Genomic DNA, 20,953 nt, shown 5'->3' with positions numbered 1-20,953 from the left:
GTTTCTAATTTTCGTTTCCGTCTTATCTCCCCTCGTCGTAGTGAAAATATCGAATATATTCTGCTCTAAATATGATCTCTCGAATCGGGTTTTCGTTATCAGGCCCCCCCTACATAAAAAATATGTAGGGCTGTAATCGCGTTGCGTTACATTTCATGTTAAATTCTTACGATCGCTTAGCGCGGAATAAATTTTCAACCATTTGAAAAACCGAATTTTGTGGTACCTGAAAAATCGCAGTTACTTTAATCGGCGGGTTAAAAATCCGAACCGAGAGATGGACGGCTGATCAGCTGAAAAGTAACAAAGCGGGTCTTATACATTATATGTACTTGTTCTTGTTGTCTGCAGATTAAAAAAGAACAAGACAGCTCGAGACGGACAACGGAGGAAGCCTTAGGCGCCGCGGTATCAATAGGAGGTACACCTCAGTATGTACGGGAAAGGTGCAGAATGCACAAATTGCGAAGGGGACTGTGGCTTAGGGTGCGGCTGCAGGTCCTGTCTCGGATGCAATAATTCGACCAAAAATGTCTGTTCTTCCAACATGGATTCGGTGAAAATACCCGTTAAACTACCGGGACCCGGATATGTGATGCAAATACTCAATGCCGGCTTGGGAAGCGACAATTTATACGAGGTGCGCTTTAATCATTGTCTCGAAATCACGTTTCGTTATTAACGGGAACAAAAAAGAAAAAAAGATCTTTTCTGAGAGGCTTAAACGGTTTTTGTTGGTCCACATAATATCCAGCAAAACATGCGATTCGGACAGAAAATTTGAATTTTAATTCAATTCAAAAACATGGGACGTGGTTGGTTTGGGAATCCTTTTAGGTCAGGTTTTCTGCCCAAATTAATCTTTGGAAGGTTTGAAATAGAGTAAATCCGCTAACGTTCTGTAAGAAATCGTATCCATAAAATTGTTTCGATGCAAATTAGGTATGAATTTGTATTGCATGAACAGGCAAAACTTCTACTGGCCCCGGAGATAGACATGTCGTCTATCAAAATCACTGTGAAAGACGATAACCTGAGGGTGTCGGCACTGCGGTCCCTGGGGGATCTCGCCCACGAGCTACCTGATATACTGGAAAAGTCAGCCCTGGGGGATCTTGTAAAAATGTCAATAAAACACTCGGAGAATTTTTTGATACCTAAATCTGTGGACGGTGACGAGATGCGTGCCGTCATGGATAACAAGCAGAGGCTCCTGACCCTGACTGCGCCTCTGCAAACGGTGTCCAAGAGTAAGAATTGCTGCTACGGATAATACTGAGTGTGAAAGTTACGTGCTCCTCCAGTCCTTCATCGCCGTCTGTTTCCTCCCGGGTCCTGATCCATTATTCATAAAAATAAAGTGATCCCTGCGAAGAATGATAGGATGAAAAGTCGTTGTCAAAATTTCACACTGGTAAAATTCAATACTTAGTTGAAATTTGAATTTACATGAGTCCTCTTCTTTGCATAGCGTAATTCGCATAGAAATACTTATTGCGCCGTTTAACTTCTAAACGGTTGTCTGCGCACAGCTTGTACCTGAAAAATATCCAATGCAGGACGTTCTGGAAATCATGCCAATTCGTTCTAACAAATTCATTAGAAATCATCTATAAATACATGATTATTTTGCACTAATTGAATTTCTAAGCATGTAATGTATGTATGTATTGTCCACGAAATAAGTTTCACGTATCAATTATAAATATAGATATCTTATTTTTCGTCTATACACGGTGTAAATATAGAACAAAGTTGAAATGGTTAAAATTGTCTACTTTATTTATCAATTTCACAATTCAATTGTAAAGTACCAAACTTCAAGGAGTAAAGAACGCTTGACAATCTACACTATAAGCAGTCAATTAATCTGTTGTTCGAGGTTGGATTTCATTCAATAGTAAATCATCACTCATGGTAGTTGAGCGTTTTTCCTTTTGGAACCGTTGAGTGAATTTGACAAGGAATTAAAATTCACGTTGTAATGGATAAGTTGCCTCATCATTGTCAAGAAAATGCTTACTTTTTCAAGCAGTATGATTACATAAACCTCGAAATGAAGATGGACGGTATCAGGACTAGTTTTAAATTCAACAAAGTCCCGGACATATACACAATCGACGATCGAGAATATTATGCGGTAAAAATAACGTCTCTCCCTTCTTTTAATTTTCTTAGAACTGAGTTAATTTAATGTTTCTTTGCCAGGCGGAGATCAAAGTAGAGGGATTAAAAGTAGGTGCAGCAGCTTTGGCTACAGAAGAGATTTTGAACATAAAAATGCACGAAGTGGACGGCACGAAACTGGTCCGAAATTTTAACTTTCTAATTCCTCCAGAGGCGAACGCGCTCAAAGTATCGGTCGAAGTTTTTAAAGGAGATACAATCTTTTTGCGTGCACCTCTAAAAAAGAAGTATCTACTTTGATAAATACATTGACATGGCAATTGTACAATATAAGTGAAGTATAAATACAAAGTCACTCGGTTGTTTTCCATCGGCTTTATTCGGTGAAAATAAAAGGTCACAAGTCAACAATTTTTAAACTGTTCACTTCTTAGCTGGGGCTGGCTTAGCCGCTACTTTAGCGGGTGCGGGTGCAGCCGCTTTTGCCGCGGGTTTGGCTGCCTTTGGCGCTTTCGGCTTCTTCGGTTTGGCCGCCTTCGCTTTCAAGATCTGCTTTTTACGAATCTCCAGAGTTTTCTGGGTTTTCGCGATAGTCGACTTCGGGGAAAGCTTGATCTGCGGAAGAAAGAGGCAACATCACAGTTATTAACAATTACAAGATAAATTTTACGTATGAAATTTCCTTTCCAACTTTTATTAACTGCTTTTGTGCCTAAAAAACTAATGACTCACTCCTCGTTTCTCGGCCAGTAAAAGATCCCTCGCCAGTTGACGTTTGTTAGCGGTTAAAATAGCCCTGCGTTTCAATACAGCAGCGTACGGGTTCAGACGCAACATAGCGCGCGTATTGTTCAGGGGGTTCAGCTTCTTAACGGAACGTACAACCTTCTTTCTGTAATTTTACGAAAATTGAACACCTTGATTAGCGTTCGAAAATTATAATCAATGCGCTACCGTCGTTCAGTAAATACTTCAGTATTGGAAGGTTGATATCACTGTCATTCAGCAACACGGACCAATAGTATCATCATTTTTTATGTCAGAAATGTTTTCAGTTGCCCCGTTTTTTTTTTTTTTTTTATGAGTATTTACAGAGAATTGTAAATAGCATTCTAAGTACCTTGGAGCCCTGAGGACCTTGCGGATCTCGTCAGACTTAAGGAGCCTGGCAAGGTCGGTGTTTGCCATCTTGGGGAATGGTAGATTGTAACCATCCTTCAACTGGGACTCTTTGCGCCATGTACCGTACAAAGCATCCAACTGATCGAAAGCGGATTTGGTCCAGATGATGAAGCGACCAACGTGGCCACCCGGTGCCAGCTTCAGCAGGTTTAGTTTGTTGATGTTCATCAGGTCTACACCAGGGATGTTGCGGAAAGCCTTACGTAATCCCTGAAAATGATCAAATTGATATTGTTTAGCTCATCTGTTTGAAGTTTTTGTGTCAATAATTATAAACTGAATTTCTTCAGGACTTTTGAAAAGAAATCAGTGGCATTCATAAACACGGACCAAAAGTTGAATCATCATTGGATTTTATGTAAACTTGATACGGGATATCAGTTCAAGCATTAAGTTTGTATCGTGAAATTTTTGAAACACGTCTTTCTATAACACTATATTCACCTGATCTTGTCCATAGATGATCAAAGGTCCACGGCGTTGAATACGACGACGGTTACGCATTTTACCCTTACCGGCACGGAATCGTTGGGATTTGTAGACCTAGGTTAGTGAAAAACGTAATATTAGATAAATTGGTGTTGTTCAAAGGTAAGCTACCCATTCGTTCTCAATTTCTTTGTCGATCAAGTTATTATTACCACTAGAACAGTCTGCATGAACTGCCGAAACGAACCTTTTGAATGTCATTCCAAGCCTTAATGCGACGCAAAAAGATCACGGCTTGCTTGGTCTTGTTGTACTCCTGGATTTTGTCCGAAACTACCAATGGGAATTCTGGAACTTCCTGCACCATGTGACCTGTATAGAATAACGCATGAAAATATCAGTATAATAAAAAAATTCAGTTAGAATTATCGGTACTTAATACTGCAACTAAAAAATCAGTACAATATGAATCCAATCAGTGGCAAATCAGCAACACAGACCAAAAGAAAGTCATCACAAGGTATAGGTAAAGAAAAAAAGAATAAAAATAATATTAGCATGAAATAGCTCAATGTTCCAGTTGACCAAATTTTTCAATAAAAATAAACCTACCCTTGGATTGTACGAGGGCTGGTACACCGGAAGCAGCGATAGACGAAACAAGAGCATAACGTTTCTGATTCACATTAATGCGTCGGTGCCAGCGGCGCCATGGCTTGGTTGGCGCAAACATGCGACCTCCACGACACATGTTACCAAAAGCACCCTGACCGGAACGGTGTGTACCTCCTCCACGAACACGTGGGATACGTGCAACAGCACGACCGGTACCCCATGACTCGGCGGAAGTTTGATGTCCTGTGGTACAAGAACAATAATATATGGAATTTTTGGTGAAACGTGAATGCAGTTTAATGATAATAAAAATTCAATCACTTCCAATGGATAATATATGTGCAAAATAAAGATCTTTCGATATCTCGACATTTTTTTTCAAATGTATAATTGGTTGAACAACTCACCAGCCTCTTTAGATACACAATACGGCTGACGACTGTTTTTTGACATCTGCTGGTGTACAAAGTTCACCACATCGGGACGGATGGGTGCTTTGAACACTGAAGGAAGAGAGATCGTCTCTCCGCTAGGTTCATTTTTCTCACTATACACAGTAATAAGGGGACGCGCTGATGATAACGACTGAAATATAGAAAAGAACACATGTTTCAGATTACACATGATTTTAGCTCTATGTTAAATGTTAATAATCCTCTAAGTGACTATTATCAAAAAGTAACAAAGCCACCAGCTACCAAGTCTCAGAGATATTTAAGTGACTGAAATGTTAATTTCATGTTAGGTGAGCAAACAAGATGAATTGAACAGCATTGAATTTATGTACATTATCCGATACCTCTTCAACAAAATCGGCATTATAATCATCGATGAGTTGACACAGGGTTTACACTCAAATGTAACAACAACGTACTGCAGTATTGAGAAATATATGAAGACGTTAGACGCAGGTTGACTTCACTCATTGTAAGCAAAATTGATGGATTTGATAGGAAGTACGAAAACCCGATAATGAGATAAGAGAATCTGCGTATTCGGATTTCGATCTATTTCCGTAGTTAGGTGATTTTAATAACTCAGAGAGTGAACCGCGACGCCGTGGGCGATTGGAGTTATAAGAATGCGACATGTCGGGTGAATTATCCGGTGAAATCTAATGACATGCACATGGCGGCGATGGCGGCGGCGGTGAACGAGGGGGAAGTTTCTAACCTAAGAGAAGATGCTCTAATAGTACGAATTCGAGACATAATAACGAATATTTGGGTAGCACTGCACACTCTGTTAAAATCGGACGACGCTTGATGCGTAACGATGAAATTAGCCGCAACATCGAAGGGATTCTACACGTGGTCGACACACACGGCACTACATTACGACTGATATCTTTGATTTCCCTTGCAAATAAGGATGTGATTGAAACTGGTAATCAACTAGCAGGAACCGTACGCGAAATATAATTTAGATTTTGAGTTTCTTACCATCTTGACGAGTTTACAACTTTCAATTCATTAGCAAAACACCAACCAGGCTGCTCGCACGCCTCGCCTGGTCCTAAAGGAAGAAGAAGGAGGGCGGAAGCTGATGAACTCCATGCTAGGCATGCGCCAAAGTTCGACTCGCAATGTTGACTACCCCGCGATTATTCAAATTCAGAGTAAAGTCGCACGGAAAGAGGAAATAAAAAAAATTGGGATTGCATAACGATTTCGTCTAGTTAGTGCGATCCTCGGCGAATAATTTTGTACTCAGAATTTGTAGATATTACAATAAACAACCGATTTGGTCGAGTCTCGTGTTGGAAACGCAGCGATTCACTGGGCACGGGGTTCGCACGAGTCTCGAAACGGATTCCGGCCAATGAACGTCAACACGTCACTGACATTTGTTTAGTTCGATCGCGTTTGATTTCGGTTAGCCTAAAAAATACGCAAGTATAGTGACGGTAGGAATAATGGCAGGCGAGGTAGTTGTGGACGCTTTGCCGTATATAGATCAAGGATATGACGAACCCGGAGTTAGAGAAGCGGTGAGAGATGATATTCCTGACCGTATAATCGTGTGAATCATTTGTTTATGTAATTTTCACTTTTGAGGTTACGTTTCAACGTTGTATTTCAGGCTTTGGCGATGGTCGAGGAAGAAACTCGCCGTTACAGACCGACAAAAAATTACTTGGAACACCTGCCGCCTCTCAATCTGAATGCCTTTGAAACAACTGTGATCAAACACGAATTTGAGAGGCTCCAATCTCGCCTTCCAATGGAAGTACTTAGCATGAAGCGGTACGAACTCCCACCACCACCTCCTGGAAAAATGAATGATATAGCTGCTTGGAACGAGAGTGTGGAAAATAGCATGGCTCAGCTCGAACATCAGGCTACACGGTGAATTATTTACTTACACGCAATTGGGAAGACTTGAAATAAACCCTTGTATCGTAGTTGTTCATCACTGAAATATTTCAGACATCATTGCACATTCCATTATTGCAAAATAAAAATAAACATTTCTTACTTTTATAGAATCTGTAATTTGGAGCTGATGATGGATTACGGCTGTGAGGCCTGGAAGTGTTACTTGGAAGTTCTGATGCAGCTGGTTTCGCAGGCGCAGAAACAGCTTCAGGGCTTGAGAAAAACGATCCAGGAAGTAAATTGGCAGAGGAAATCGATGCAAACCCAAGGTGGCGAGAAGTTGAGAGCTTTGGAGGCTCAATGGGTGGGATTGGTGTCTAAAAATTATGAAATTGAACAAGCCTGTGTTCACCTTGAGGAGGAGATACACCGGTATAAATATTTAAAACACACTGGTGGAGAGGCTGGCGATGTCCCCGGGGAAGAACAAGAACCAGATATTCCAGGAGACAACGCCACTGAGACAACGGCCATGGAACCTACACCAGAAGAACCTCGACCTGCGTGACAAAACGACAACTAATGATTGTGGTTAAAATGTAAAACAATTTGATGTGTAAGCAAGATGCTAATTGTAACTGACGAATTTTATAAATTTCGATTCTGATACATTCTAGTGATTGTGAATCAGAGTATTTATTATACGTAACTTTTTCAGAATAAAGGTATGATCGAATTTCAAAAATTTAGTTTACCCACATTCTATTAATATTTAATCCAGATGCTTCGTAAAATATTTCCCAGTAGATACGAGCACTAAACTTGTTAATGGAAATAAATTTCTTATGAAAAATGTTGCTATTGTGTTTGGACGATTTTGTACCGGAAGTTTTTAGATACATAGGACAGACTTATTATAAAGCACGTTTTATTTAACCGTAGTCTACATTTATCACGCTTCGAGTATGCCTACAATATACATATTTACAAATCAAAATGACTAACTAATATTTTGTAATTATTTAGTAATAGTGTATATGTATACATTTATATATACTATGTATATGAGAGAATGAGAAGTTGTTTCGTGATAAAAAACATTTTTTGATTTGCAACATAGTCACAATTATCCACAGATCTATCATATGTTTAAATTACGCAAGTATCTACGCAAGTACGCACAGTATGCAATTTTGTATTTTATTATCGACAACGATAATTAGTCGTCATAATTAACTAATAAATACGTTACGTCAAAATAATATATAATAATTACAAAGCGATTTTAGCCAGGCAATTACATTCAGGCAATTATCATTAATATTCATTTTTTTTCCCAAGTAAAAAAATACATAGATTCAATCCGCCGCGACCGCGCTAATCACTGACGATAGGAAAAAGTATTAAAAAATACTCGTTTTAATAAGTATCAATTACTTCGATTATCTACTCGTATGTCATAACGAAGTTTCGCTAGCTCCAGAACTTTGCGATTGCAACGGCAAAGATTGCAATGTTCCCTTGTACCCGGACGACTCTTCTTCCAACATTGCTATGCGCTGGTTCAACGACCTGACCTGAAAACAAACAAAATTCATCATGAAATACAGAGTGTTGTCCTCCCTCGGAGAAAATCTCATTCCAGGCGGAGTAATGTCGCAATCGTATCCCGAATTTTTTCTCGACAATCGTGCAAAATAATTAATTTTTTCCATTCAAACAACTGACTTGTATTCTCGAAGCTTCAAGAAAACTCTAAAGCCGAAATTGTTCACCGTCCGCTCAATCGTTAATCTAAAATTTTTACTTCGATTTTGGGAAATACGGATACGAGAGAAGCTTTATTTAATACGATGTTTTGTTAGCCGTCCCGTAATGATAAAGATAGACGCAATGCGTAGTACATCGTGCGCATGTCTCGAATCTCAGTAAGAATTCGCGACCACTGACGTAACATCGAGATTCAAGATGGCCGCAATCCGTCTGCTGTGAGTAATGTTGCTCAGATCAGTGCCAGTAAATGTTGCTTAAAAGGCGATCGCGTAGTTTCATCGGCAGGGTGTTGGATAAGTGGCCGGGAAAAAAGTTATTCGGTGTGTACAGATTCTTGCCGATATTTTTTGTCCTCGGCGCAACACTCGAGTTTTCCATGATAAACTGGCACGTCGGTGAGGTTAATTTTTACAGAACGTACAAAAAGCGGCGAATCCAAGAGGCGCTGGAGAAGAAGCGAGCACACGAGGAAACGTAACGCGTTAGAAAAGAGGAAAACTGAATTCGTTCCGAAACAGGTGGGGTCAAAGAAAATGCCTGCCGGAGTTTCCTGGACTCGCTATCTTACGTATACCGGCGTCGCCATGCTCACAATGCTCGCCGGCTCACAGACCGTTCATCACTTCTACAGGCCTCTAGACGACTTAGACATGCTGATAGAACAGGAATACGAAAAACTACTGAAGCAGGAAAAGGAGAAAAGTTAATTCTGGCTTATCTCACATCATTGTACGTCACGATCTCTTGTAGAATCATGCAACACTTAAATAATTATATATATAAATAAATACACACACATATATGAATCATGTTTACTTTACTTCAAAAATCACCTCTCGTAGCTTTACCTGTGCCGCGTGTCTCTCTACCATTTCCAGCATCTGTTGTTCCAGCTTTTTAAGCCTCGATTGATACTTCTTCTTAGACTTCTCCATCGATTGTACCAGAGCTCTGAGATGAGAGGTGAAAATAAAATTGTTTTTGTAAGTAATCAGGGTGCCATAAAATACTTTGACAAAACGGAAGCATTTGTAAAAAAGGTATAAAAATATTTTTAGACTCTCGACAGGCTTTTACCGACATCAGTAAATTGGTATGACAGGGGTAACTTTTCCAATGAAATATATTATCGTACGCCGTATTTTGGAGACTATTCATTATTACCCATTAGCTCGTTTCAAATCTTTGACAAGCTCGTCTGACTGTAGATGTCTGAGATCGAGATTAGCGTAAACCTTGTCAAACGTTGATACCAGTTCTTGTAGACGATCTTTCAACCTGGCTTCTCTTCCTAGCGCTTCTATTAACTCCGACTCTATACCTTCGCTCTCGTTGTCGCTCACGACGTGATCCTATTGTATACGGAGAAAATTATATTTTTACATACGAGGGAGCTTCAAACTACCGCCGTTTTAATGACTAGCAGCGTACCTTGTTGGCCATAACTGCCGGCATAGCTTCCATATCTCTCAGCTGTTCCTGAAGATGTAATATAGCTGCATACTGGGCTGCGATTTGTGTATCTTGAACACCCAGTTTAAGTTCAATAGTTGCCCGTTCTTTTTCGAGTAAAAAAACCCTCGCTCTAAGTTCAGCCTTGTCCTCTCTCATTGCCATTAATTCCTAGATACGTTGAACAGACGCGTGTTAAGATCGACGAATCTACTCAATTATAAAAACGCGGTAAAGAATAAAGCGTTCGTCAGCGCACCTGCATCAGTACGGCGGTTTCTAAGTCTAATTTCCTAGCCTCGGATAGTGAGATAGTGTTCTTCGAGTTCAGAGGTTCGGCATGAACACTTTCCAGTTCAACAGCAGTGGATCTGACCATCGCCCGATCCGATTTCATCCGGTTGATGTGTCTCCTGAGTCTTTTCTCTTCCTCGATGCCCCAAATTACTTCCGAACTGTACAAGAATAGAAAAAAGAACCGGTCATCAGCACCGGCTGCAAGCAATTACCTCGCGAATTTGGTGTTAAAAGAAAACCTACTCATCGGATAAAACCATGCTGTCCTCCCAGGGCGCTCCCAAGGCTGCACAGTCGTTTTCCAGCCTGTTCAACACGTGGTAAGCAACATTTTCGGCAATCCTTCTATTATCGATAGTAATATTGCTGCGATCGGTAGACAGAGCAATTTCGCTCTCTAGCAAAGCGACAAGAACATCGTAAGCTTCGATCGCTCGATCGCTGTAAGACAGAGCGAGCCGAAGCGCAGTTGCGTTAGATTCGTATTTTCCGACTAAGAGACTAAGCCTGAAATGGTATACAATAAATATAAGAGAATTCCTAGTAGTATATAAATGCGAGAGAAACTCATTCTCATTCTTCTAAATCACGGACCTATCGCACTGAGCTTTACTCTCGTGAAGCGTAAGCGCAAGAACGGCGTTGTTGGCTCTCGCATGTTCCAGCCTGCTGTTCAGCCTCTCCGTTTCAACCTCGAATTGCTTTTCGGAACCGTTAAGCTCCTGCAAGTTCGACTGCTCCATAAGATCGGACACCAGATGTTCAGCCACCATGGTAGAGCACACCTGCCAAATTGACGAAATTGTGATATTGGATGGTTATTGGTACAAATGCTCCTCCGAGAAGATGCCTTACACCAAGGTTCGTGATGTCGGGTCCAGTGATGTGCCTTTCGTCCGTACGCTTAAGCCGCACTCTCTCAGCCATCTTCAAGACCGGGGCTTCTTCTCTGGAAACGGTTTTCGTCGGTGGCGTTTGAAGAGGAGGCAACAAAGGCGAACAGGGAGCAGTGAGAGGTTCCGGTGAGCTCGTGTTTCTACGCACCTGTGGATGGGTGAATACAAATAAGAACGAACCAATCTACGCCGTGAATCTTCTTCGCGAGTAAACAAAAATTATACCGACACCCTTAATTCGCGAACTTACCCTCATGTCACGTCGAGGCGAGTCGCTACGCGTCGCAGGTAAATTGTTTTGGCCCTGACTTTTGCACTGAGCCAGTTGAGCCTGTAAGCTGGCAATTTCCGCCTTCAAGGCGTTCACCTCGTCCTGGAGGGCAGCAACGGCGACGCTTTGACACGAGGCGGCTTGCTGGGTCGGTTCTGGAGTCGGTAGAGCCGCCGGACTCTCCAAGGTTTCCCTCCCGTTCTGCGGTATCATTTCGTATTATTTATTATTATTTTCTTTGTCAATATTTTCTTCCGCTCGTTCCGTAGGGAGAAATTCAAGTCGGGACAAAAGGCGTACCTCGGCATTATCGATGGGACGGTTTTAAATTAGTATACAGTAATGAAAATCTCCGTGTACCGAAAGATTTTCCAGCAAAAAATACTACGCGGGAATAAGAGAGAAAAAAGCGTTCAAAGCCCGCGGGTAATCGAAAATTATGATCCCTGTTATTATCCTCGGTATTTATGATTCCTTTTCGTCATTGTTTTCATACTTATTGCACTCCGAAGGAACGATCGAAGGTGTGCAAGACTCGCTGTTGTTCAACAGGCTTTAAGCTCTGCCGCCCGCTTTTCGATGGGCATGGTTATTCCAATCGCAATTCCGCACCGGCACCAGCAACAACATTTCACGACGCAGGGTATATTTTCTCTACGTAATACAAGTAATGTCCCGTAATAACTATGCTTTACAAGAAATGAAATTACATTAAATTACGTTAAATTGACCATCATGGTGGCGTTACGTACGTTTTGTATACACGATTATACTCATGCTGCAGACGTGTGCAACAACCGTTCGCAAGGCGAGACGCGAGAATTCCGTAAATTTTTCATATTTTTCTTATCATTCTACTCGTTTATTCATCTATCAACTTTTTCTCACTTGCAGTTTATGAGATTTTACGTGGCATCCTTCTGAGACTACATTATCATCATCATCATCATCATCATCATTATCATCATCATCATCATCATGTTAATAATAACCATAATCTGGGAGTCTATTCAACCGCAACGGTGCGCCTAATTAGCTTGAATAACTTGTGGATAATTATTCTTCTTCCTTACAATTAACCCCTTCTCACCTCGCAATTAACCATCTCACGCCCAGCTCACGGAACACACCCCGAAGTGGGAGAACCTCAAGGCAATAAACCCTTTCGTCTTTCCAGGAGTCAGATGGTAATCGCCGAGATTCCTGCATTGCATGCATAATACCAACGCGATACGGAGTCACGAGGAGGAGGAGGAGGAGGAGGATGAGGAGGAATAAAAATAATAAGAAGAAGAAAACTGCAGTGTGCGGTGTGTGATTCGTGAACGACGGACGTGTTCGACTCGTTTGAATCCCGATACGTACGGTCAGGTATTATTTATAAGAAAGGCGAGATGCTGCCAGTTTGTGAAACGATACACGTGCATGAACAGTGGACGAGAAGTTTCGAGCGTATAATAAAGATGGAAGAGGGAAAAAATCCGGGAGAATAAGGGGGAGGTAGTTGTATCTCGTAAGATCTTTTACCTCCGTTGGACGGTGTTCAATTTCACCGCAACAACTGGAATCCGCGTCGCCAAGGGTTCGGTCACCGTCCCCGTGGAGATCTCCTCCGCCTTCGCTCTCCTCGACGGGGTTCGTAATTGATCCTTCGGCATCTCGGCTTGTCTCGATTTCTTAAAATAAAAAATAATAATTCCACACCGCATTAATTGCTTCGTTAACCTCCGTCCCAGAGATTTGACGGCCCGATTGCCAGTTCGTTGACACAATGTTAAAGAGATGTGCGAAAAAGATGGTTTTTGTGATTTTACGAACGGGCAACTAACGATCGACTAGTTTAAGTTAGGTATTCGTTCGTACGATAAAGCGTTGAGTATACAATGTGTGACTAGTCATTAAAGAGTTATAAAGACTTCTTCGATTTTAATTAGATACAAAAACATTTCTCTAATGGTTTCACGAAGATCAGAAAGTCACAAAGACCGGTTTCAATGACTTCTCGGGACTTTGGGGAACAGTTATTTTCTCGGTATCAATTTTTATGAACGATACTTGAAAACTTTCGATTCAGTCAACTTTTGGATAATATTAGTCAAGACTTTGAGAAAGAACCCTGAATATTATTTCAGATTTCTTTAAAGCCTGGAACACTTTCAAAAAGTGTACCTAGAAAAAAAGAATGTAAAAAAAAAGTGTTCACACGGATGATTAAAAACTATTTCGTTGTCTCATCTGAACTCATCGCGATTAAGAAGAGATCAAACGATCAGAGGAACAAACTTCAATTCCATCGGTCAACTGCGAAAAAAGTCTCACGAATGATGAATGAAAAAGGAAATTAAAAGTAAAAAATACTCACCCGACTCATCTTCTTCGGCAATGACGGTGGCCCGATGGCGTTCCAGCTGTCTCCCAAGTTCGGCAATAACCGAGTGAAGTTCAGTGAGTCTCTCCTCGTGCCTTGCAGCCTGTTGTTCAGCCCTTTGTTCCGCCCTGACAGCCTGACTTTCAGCCCTTATCAAAGCGGCGTCCGAGGCTTCCCTCGCCCTAGTGGCAGCAACGAGCCTAGCATTAAGCTCGGAGACCTCGGACCGTAGAGACGAGAGAGCAGCCGCGTGGAGCTGAAGCATAGAAGCAAAACACGAAAGATGACGCAATATCCCATTCCTTATATTATATGTCTGCTAATTATTTTACTTTATTTTTTTCTTCTTCCTTTTTGCCATTCATTCTCGAGTGATAATTATTGTCTTACAGTACGATATTCTGAACGAGGATGAATGAGAAAAAACAGAGAAGTTAAAGAAATACTTATTGCGCAGCACATATTCCAGAGCCGACTGCGGCCAAAGAGGATAACCAATTAAGATTAAAAATATACCGCACTTAAATTGGGCGAAAATGACCTCACGCGGTACTTGGGCTCAAGATTTTTTTATTCAACTCTTTCTGTCCCGTTAATACGCAGCTTCGTTTTGTTATTTTATTCATTCATTTATTTAACGTCGATGCGAATTTTCGCGTACTCTGTTTGTCTCGACAGCGCACATTATATAATATTAATCTATAGGCAAGAATCGAAATAACAAGCCATATCAAGCTGGAACCGCCACATTCGAAAATCGAAAAATTTCCTATGGAATAATTAAGGGCTAATTAGATGCTAATTAAATGCTCTATTTTCGAATTAAATGCTCCGCGTTTTTTAAAAGAAACCTGTGGCGGTGCCAGCTTGACATAAACCTGGAACCGCCACACCGAAAAAAAACGGAAAACAGCTGAAATTTCGGAAAAGCGTTAGGGTCATAATTAAAGGCTAATTAAAGGCTCTTGGAATTGCTCATCTTTAAATTAATTGCTCGGTGTTTTTTAAAAAAAACCTGTGGCGGTGCCAGCTCGATATAAACCAGACTTGAAAAAAAACGGGAACGAGGTCAAATTTCAAAAAAGTGTAAGGGTCATAATTAAAGGCTAATTAGAGGCTCCCGGAAAAACACCCGCTCGAATTAAGTGCTCCACCCCCGAGGGGTGGAAACCACCCAAAAACTAGAAAAATCCGTGTAACTCTTGGACGGAACAACTTACAGAGTTCGTTCGAGTGTTAAAATTACTCCAGAATTAGAGGCTCCCGGAAAACCACCCGCTCGAATTAAGTGCTCCACCCCCGAGGGGTGGAAACCACCCAAAAACTAGAAAAATCCGTGTAACTCTTGGACGGAACAACTTACAGAGTTCGTTCGAGTGTTAAAATTACTCCAGAATTAGAGGCTCCCGGAAAACCACCCGCTCGAATTAAGTGCTCCACCCCCGAGGGGTGGAAACCACCCAAAAACTAGAAAAATCCGTGTAACTCTTGGACGGAACAACTTACAGAGTTCGTTCGAGTGTTAAAATTACTCCAGAATTAGAGGCTCCCGGAAAACCACCCGCTCGAATTAAGTGCTCCACCCCCGAGGGGTGGAAACCACCCAAAAACTAGAAAAATCCGTGTAACTCTTGGACGGAACAACTTACAGAGTTCGTTCGAGTGTTAAAATTACTCCAGAATTAGAGGCTCCCGGAAAACCACCCGCTCGAATTAAGTGCTCCACCCCCGAGGGGTGGAAACCACCCAAAAACTAGAAAAATCCGTGTAACTCTTGGACGGAACAACTTACAGAGTTCGTTCGAGTGTTAAAATTACTCCAGAATTAGAGGCTCCCGGAAAACCACCCGCTCGAATTAAGTGCTCCACCCCCGAGGGGTGGAAACCACCCAAAAACTAGAAAAATCCGTGTAACTCTTGGACGGAACAACTTACAGAGTTCGTTCGAGTGTTAAAATTACTCCAGAATTAGAGGCTCCCGGAAAACCACCCGCTCGAATTAAGTGCTCCACCCCCGAGGGGTGGAAACCACCAAAAAACTCAAAAAATCGGTGTAACACTCAGACGGAACAAGTTAGAGGGTTCTTAGAGGCGTTACATTGATTTCCTATTCATAGGCTCTCCGCTGGACAGTTCAAAAGCCTGTGTCACAGAAAATCCATTCAAGTCGAAGTAATCCATTCCAATTACCAGATTTCGGTCACTTCAAAACAGTGAATTATTGAATTGTCTCTGATAACAGAATAATTTCCAACAACACAAGCCCTGTAAAAATCAGCAGAGAAATTTGAGTGAATTTCAGGGTACGCAAAATTTTCAAGTGTTCAGTTGATTTCATGTTTTGTCAACGATCAAACCGATTATTCTGCTCTCTCAGTAGTACAAAATAATTCAAGTTTCACGGGACTGTTTCCCAGTATAGTTCACTACTTCGTCGCTATCAGGAATCACGATACCCCTTTTCAATCCATGATTCCCGAGACTATTTTAAATAGAGTAATTTCTGGTTTTGTCCGTAACTTCGTGCTGGTGCATAAAAATGCAGTGCTATTGGATAAGGTGTCAACATTGCTGAAAATTTTTCATCGCTCACAAATTTGTTGCGATAATGTATTCTGCCCGTATAAGCCAGTCATAGTCATCCAAACCATATTTCACCCTACGTTGACTCGGTTCATTTCTGACGATATCGCCCCTGATCCATTGAATTGAATCCACCCATTAATCAGAATCGTAAATCAGTGATAATTAATAATAAAAATAATAATAATAAAATATGACTTTATCATAATCACAAAAATGCAGGCGAATAGAGGGTATTTCGACAATTAGCAAAAAAAGCTTGTCAATGCGCAAGCGCTTCGAGTAAATTCATTTAATTGACCTGTGTTAAATTCCATTATGTATCAAAAACTCATCAATTTTATTCGCCGGTAATTGGTTATAAGTACACATTGTTAATATTAAATCTCATCGGTAGGCAAAAATCATTTTTACTCAACAAAATAGCTATTGGTACTCACAGCATGTATGATTTCAGTAGAATGTGGATTGTGTGTAGGCGACCGTGATGTTAGCCATCATGGCATCGCACATCTCGGGAAATATTTCAATTGCAAGAGTTTTTGAAATAATCAAAACTGCCATTTTTAACTTTTCTTCTGTGTTGGGAACATCAATCGACAATATATCGACATATTTGCATTCACATCATGTGCTGTAAAGCTATGTAAGCCCTCATCCTGAAACCATACTCCGTTTTTTCGTACCTCACCAAAGGTAAACATGAGCCATTTGCATTCGCGGCACATTAAACCACTTAAAACTTTATAATACCCAAAATACTAAAAAAATATCTTCTTGTTTCTTGAGGTCTTAACTATAAGTCACATTCATAATAATATCGAATAATCAATTTTACAACTATTTTGAATGTACAGCTAGATAGTATGAAAAAAGTAATTTTTTTTACTTCCAAACAAGTTGAGAACTTCCATTTCAGCATGAAAATACGTCTTTCAAAATTTTAGCTCTCAATCTTAACATTAAGAGGTTGCGCATTGCACTTTTCCATTTTTCATAAGGATTACATGGGAGAAAATTGTTTGTGGCTCATTCTGATTTTCATCACTAGCTAACGATGCGCCGTACAGAAAATTCATAGACATATTTTTGTAGAGAATGGAACATAAGAAACTTAGAAAAATATCATCTTCCGCCTGGATTCCACGACACGCTTGTCGTCCACCCGCATAAGTGGTGGAATTTTGCGAATTTTACCAGTATATTTGAGTCTCGATTCTTACGGTAAAAGATCTATTACAACTATCCGCCAGAGTTTGAATTTATTCACTGAGTAAACGTATAACATGGAAAAAACAGCTTCACGATGGTCTTCCAATCATTCAGAACACCAACGATCGTCTTTAAGGCAGGTAGAGATGCAGCGTTCTAACCTCGTCGCTCATGTGCCGCATGCCCAACGCAGTTTCACAGTCCTGGACGACCGTCGTTGTATCTTATAGGTGAAACACTATTCTTTTCGCGTTTGTTATTATAAAAAAAAGCATCGCAATTAATTTCATCCTTGATAATACAAATTTTTTTAGATTTTTTTACGCCTGCTTATACGGGTGAAAGACGAGTTCAGTCGTGAAATTCAGGCGGAAAACGATATTTTGTGAAATTCTTATGTTCCAATCAATGTGTAAGAACACTTTCGCTTATGCGTCTATGAATTTTTTTTGTTGATTTTTAATCGTCAATAAAGCTCTCCCGTAAGCCCTCGTCACGGTGGTGCGTTGGAGAATGTTCATATTACTATTATACGTTACACGGATGATTCATTAAATGAATTGATGTTGCCAAAATGACCCGGCTATCGTTGACTCCCAGGCCATAAAAAAAATTGGCAGCTTCTGAAGATTTGAAATTTGGAGTAGGAGTTTTCTTTATATAACGCACTCACTTTCTCAAGCCTGTAGCACAATTTAGACCATTGTGTCTATCTTTCTAGATAGCGTCTGAAAAGAGAAGAAAGGGCTAAGTTCCTGTGATGGTGACGTCGGTGGTGGTGACGAGTAATGTTTATAGTGTGAAGAAAGGTACATAGAAAATAATCTCCATCACTCACCTGCAATCCACACAAGTGAAATCAATAACTGCAAAAACAACGCTTCATTTGCGCTGGGATGACGTTCGTTGGTGACGATGCTGAAATCAAAGTACAAGACACAAAAATTGTAACGAATTCACGCGACACGAGCATTTTTTCGCATTGAAAATCCTGGTTCCTGTTTCATCCACCTGCTACGTTGATTCGTAAAGTTCGTGTCTCAATCACACTCGTGTGGGTGGACTGTGAAGCATTTGATTTGTAGGGGCAGTGTATCGAGAGTCGTTGACTGAAGAGTGATTTTGACGCCTCTAGAAACCCTGTAACTTGTTCCGCTCAAGAATTACACGGATTTTTCTAGTTTTTGGGTGGTTTCCACCCCTCGGGGGTGGAGCACTTAATTCGAGCGGGTGGTTTTCCGGGAGCCTCTAATTCTGGAGTAATTTTAACACTCGAACGAACTCTGTAAGTTGTTCCGTCCAAGAGTTACACGGATTTTTCTAGTTTTTGGGTGGTTTCCACCCCTCGGGGGTGGAGCACTTAATTCGAGCGGGTGGTTTTCCGGGAGCCTCTAATTCTGGAGTAATTTTAACACTCGAACGAACTCTGTAAGTTGTTCCGTCCAAGAGTTACACGGATTTTTCTAGTTTTTGGGTGGTTTCCACCCCTCGGGGGTGGAGCACTTAATTCGAGCGGGTGGTTTTCCGGGAGCCTCTAATTCTGGAGTAATTTTAACACTCGAACGAACTCTGTAAGTTGTTCCGTCCAAGAGTTACACGGATTTTTCTAGTTTTTGGGTGGTTTCCACCCCTCGGGGGTGGAGCACTTAATTCGAGCGGGTGGTTTTCCGGGAGCCTCTAATTCTGGAGTAATTTTAACACTCGAACGAACTCTGTAAGTTGTTCCGTCCAAGAGTTACACGGATTTTTCTAGTTTTTGGGTGGTTTCCACCCCTCGGGGGTGGAGCACTTAATTCGAGCGGGTGGTTTTCCGGGAGCCTCTAATTCTGGAGTAATTTTAACACTCGAACGAACTCTGTAAGTTGTTCCGTCCAAGAGTTACACGGATTTTTCTAGTTTTTGGGTGGTTTCCACCCCTCGGGGGTGGAGCACTTAATTCGAGCGGGTGGTTTTCCGGGAGCCTCTAATTCTGGAGTAATTTTAACACTCGAACGAACTCTGTAAGTTGTTCCGTCCAAGAGTTACACGGATTTTTCTAGTTTTTGGGTGGTTTCCACCCCTCGGGGGTGGAGCACTTAATTCGAGCGGGTGGTTTTCCGGGAGCCTCTAATTCTGGAGTAATTTTAACACTCGAACGAACTCTGTAAGTTGTTCCGTCCAAGAGTTACACGGATTTTTCTAGTTTTTGGGTGGTTTCCACCCCTCGGGGGTGGAGCACTTAATTCGAGCGGGTGTTTTTCCGGGAGCCTCTAATTAGCCTTTAATTATGACCCTTACACTTTTTTGAAATTTGACCTCGTTCCCGTTTTTTTTCAAGTCTGGTTTATATCGAGCTGGCACCGCCACAGGTTTTTTTTAAAAAACACCGAGCAATTAATTTAAAGATGAGCAATTCCAAGAGCCTTTAATTAGCCTTTAATTATGACCCTAACGCTTTTCCGAAATTTCAGCTGTTTTCCGTTTTTTTTCGGTGTGGCGGTTCCAGGTTTATGTCAAGCTGGCACCGCCACAGGTTTCTTTTAAAAAACGCGGAGCATTTAATTCGAAAATAGAGCATTTAATTAGCATCTAATTAGCCCTTAATTATTCCATAGGAAATTTTTCGATTTTCGAATGTGGCGGTTCCAGCTTGATATGGCTGAAATAACATTATCAGCGAAATTAGTTTCACGATGATGTTTACAGAAGGATTGATATTCATGACCATGTAATGCCAGTTCCGGGACGATTTCCCTTTGTTTTTCTAATTATTGCGAAAAGTTATGTGAAAAATTGAATTACGACGAAAACGTGAGAAAAATATCTTTACTTACTTAAAATGACGTTCCTAAGTATTATACAAGGAGTTGAATACCATCAATTACATGGCAAAACTAAATAACTTAGCTTCGTTACGTAAGTGAAAAAAGGTAAACAGCGTTAATTACTCTGGGAGAATCGAACTTGGTCACACTATAAAGAAGACGAGTCAAGCGGGTGACCTTGGTCTTGGAATCGGTCGATCGTGACGGTCGGTGAATATCACCCGATGACGATCACCAGCCGGAAATACGCTCTCCGAGTCGGCAGCGGACAGAGGAGGAGTATATATACGCGTTTGTGGCATAAGTCGTGGCCAGTTATAAAAGGAATACCGAACGGACAGGTAAAACTGACTGATCGAGACGTAGTACGAATAAGTTGAGATAAGTTGGAAGCTCGTCCGTCGTCGTGTAAGTCATGTTTTGATTCTTAACTGGTCGTTATTGTACACATAGATCATAAGTTCGTTCAATTCCACCTTGCAGAATATCTCCCAAGATGCGTAAAATCATGAAGAACTGGACGTTGCTGCTCTTGATCTGCGTTCCCCTGATAATATCAACCATCACTTCAACCATCGCAGCTCCGTCCGATGACGATGAGTACATTCATCTGCCAGGGAAAACCT

The 20,953-nt window shown here is 41.0% G+C and overlaps 5 protein-coding genes, 1 long non-coding RNA gene and 1 other non-coding gene across 9 annotated transcripts in view; 3 read left to right on the top strand and 4 right to left on the bottom strand.

Moving 5' to 3' along the window:
• Positions 1–1,809, top strand: part of LOC107220006 (calmodulin-like protein 4) — a 37,912-nt gene extending 36,103 nt beyond the window's left edge. For both annotated transcript variants that reach the window (XM_046744371.1, XM_046744372.1), the window contains exons 2-3: positions 352–640; positions 968–1,809. In XM_046744371.1, coding sequence (XP_046600327.1) covers positions 434–640; positions 968–1,273 — 513 coding nt within the window. In that variant the 5' untranslated portion in view covers positions 352–433 and the 3' untranslated portion in view covers positions 1,274–1,809. The remainder of the gene's footprint in view (positions 1–351; positions 641–967) is intronic.
• Positions 1,810–2,487: 678 nt separating this feature from the next.
• LOC107220025 (60S ribosomal protein L4) lies at positions 2,488–5,951 on the bottom strand. Its single transcript, XM_015658417.2, has 8 exons — positions 5,796–5,951; positions 4,761–4,938; positions 4,351–4,596; positions 3,986–4,110; positions 3,754–3,852; positions 3,248–3,519; positions 2,860–3,019; positions 2,488–2,742 (listed from the first exon to the last, which is right to left on the bottom strand). The coding sequence occupies exons 1-8, from the start codon at positions 5,796–5,798 to the stop codon at positions 2,551–2,553; spliced, it is 1,275 nt and encodes a 424-aa protein (XP_015513903.1). The 5' UTR covers positions 5,799–5,951; the 3' UTR covers positions 2,488–2,550.
• Positions 3,592–3,662, bottom strand: LOC124295227. The gene has a single exon (XR_006905147.1). It is a non-coding gene; the product is annotated as a small nucleolar RNA SNORD18 (small nucleolar RNA).
• Positions 5,952–6,168: 217 nt separating the features above from the next.
• On the top strand, positions 6,169–7,416 carry LOC107220005 (pre-mRNA-splicing factor SPF27). The gene is made up of 3 exons (XM_015658390.2): positions 6,169–6,343; positions 6,436–6,701; positions 6,840–7,416. The coding sequence occupies exons 1-3, from the start codon at positions 6,269–6,271 to the stop codon at positions 7,237–7,239; spliced, it is 741 nt and encodes a 246-aa protein (XP_015513876.1). The 5' UTR covers positions 6,169–6,268; the 3' UTR covers positions 7,240–7,416.
• A 166-nt stretch (positions 7,417–7,582) lies between these two features.
• The window catches only part of LOC107220012 (colorectal mutant cancer protein), a 50,112-nt gene continuing 36,741 nt past the window's right edge, over positions 7,583–20,953 (bottom strand). The window contains exons 4-14 of one of the 2 annotated variants that reach the window (XM_046744368.1): positions 13,723–13,984; positions 12,888–13,036; positions 11,340–11,561; positions 11,049–11,237; positions 10,788–10,978; positions 10,437–10,700; positions 10,156–10,351; positions 9,876–10,067; positions 9,609–9,796; positions 9,278–9,395; positions 7,583–8,248 (exon numbers count right to left, since the gene is read on the bottom strand). In XM_046744368.1, coding sequence (XP_046600324.1) covers positions 8,129–8,248; positions 9,278–9,395; positions 9,609–9,796; positions 9,876–10,067; positions 10,156–10,351; positions 10,437–10,700; positions 10,788–10,978; positions 11,049–11,237; positions 11,340–11,561; positions 12,888–13,036; positions 13,723–13,984 — 2,091 coding nt within the window. In that variant the 3' untranslated portion in view covers positions 7,583–8,128. The remainder of the gene's footprint in view (positions 8,249–9,277; positions 9,396–9,608; positions 9,797–9,875; positions 10,068–10,155; positions 10,352–10,436; positions 10,701–10,787; positions 10,979–11,048; positions 11,238–11,339; positions 11,562–12,887; positions 13,037–13,722; positions 13,985–20,953) is intronic. The other variant, XM_015658398.2, reaches the window with a different exon arrangement.
• Positions 8,441–9,250, top strand: LOC107220013. The gene is made up of 2 exons (XM_015658399.2): positions 8,441–8,764; positions 8,859–9,250. Exons 1-2 carry the CDS (start codon positions 8,692–8,694, stop codon positions 9,149–9,151), a joined length of 366 nt encoding a protein of 121 aa, XP_015513885.2. The 5' UTR covers positions 8,441–8,691; the 3' UTR covers positions 9,152–9,250.
• On the bottom strand, positions 15,713–18,763 carry LOC124295213. The gene is made up of 3 exons (XR_006905119.1): positions 18,362–18,763; positions 18,197–18,251; positions 15,713–16,970 (listed from the first exon to the last, which is right to left on the bottom strand). It is a non-coding gene; the product is annotated as an uncharacterized LOC124295213 (long non-coding RNA).

Source organism: Neodiprion lecontei, chromosome 6 (assembly GCF_021901455.1).
Source record: "Neodiprion lecontei isolate iyNeoLeco1 chromosome 6, iyNeoLeco1.1, whole genome shotgun sequence".
Classification (NCBI taxonomy): Eukaryota; Metazoa; Arthropoda; class Insecta; order Hymenoptera; family Diprionidae; genus Neodiprion; species Neodiprion lecontei.
The sequence above is the reverse complement of the archived record's forward strand: the minus strand, read 5'-3'. Positions and strand labels throughout refer to the sequence as shown.

What these genes read in the sequence shown, in the direction of transcription:
- LOC107220005 (XM_015658390.2), top strand. Translation starts at nt 6,269, where the DNA reads ATGGCAGGCGAGGTAGTTGTGGACGCTTTGCCGTATATAGATCAAGGA. An exon ending in AACCCGGAGTTAGAGAAGCG is followed by an intron (nt 6,344 to 6,435) that starts GTGAGAGATGAT and finishes GTTGTATTTCAG; the next exon opens with GCTTTGGCGATGGTCGAGGA. An exon ending in CTCGAACATCAGGCTACACG is followed by an intron (nt 6,702 to 6,839) that starts GTGAATTATTTA and finishes TTACTTTTATAG; the next exon opens with AATCTGTAATTTGGAGCTGA.
- LOC107220025 (XM_015658417.2), bottom strand. An exon ending in AGCCCTCGTACAATCCAAGG is followed by an intron (nt 4,111 to 4,350) that starts GTAGGTTTATTT and finishes TATTCTATACAG; the next exon opens with GTCACATGGTGCAGGAAGTT. An exon ending in TCATCTATGGACAAGATCAG is followed by an intron (nt 3,520 to 3,753) that starts GTGAATATAGTG and finishes GATCATTTTCAG; the next exon opens with GGATTACGTAAGGCTTTCCG.
- LOC107220013 (XM_015658399.2), top strand. Translation starts at nt 8,692, where the DNA reads ATGTTGCTTAAAAGGCGATCGCGTAGTTTCATCGGCAGGGTGTTGGAT. An exon ending in GCCGGGAAAAAAGTTATTCG is followed by an intron (nt 8,765 to 8,858) that starts GTGTGTACAGAT and finishes TAATTTTTACAG; the next exon opens with AACGTACAAAAAGCGGCGAA.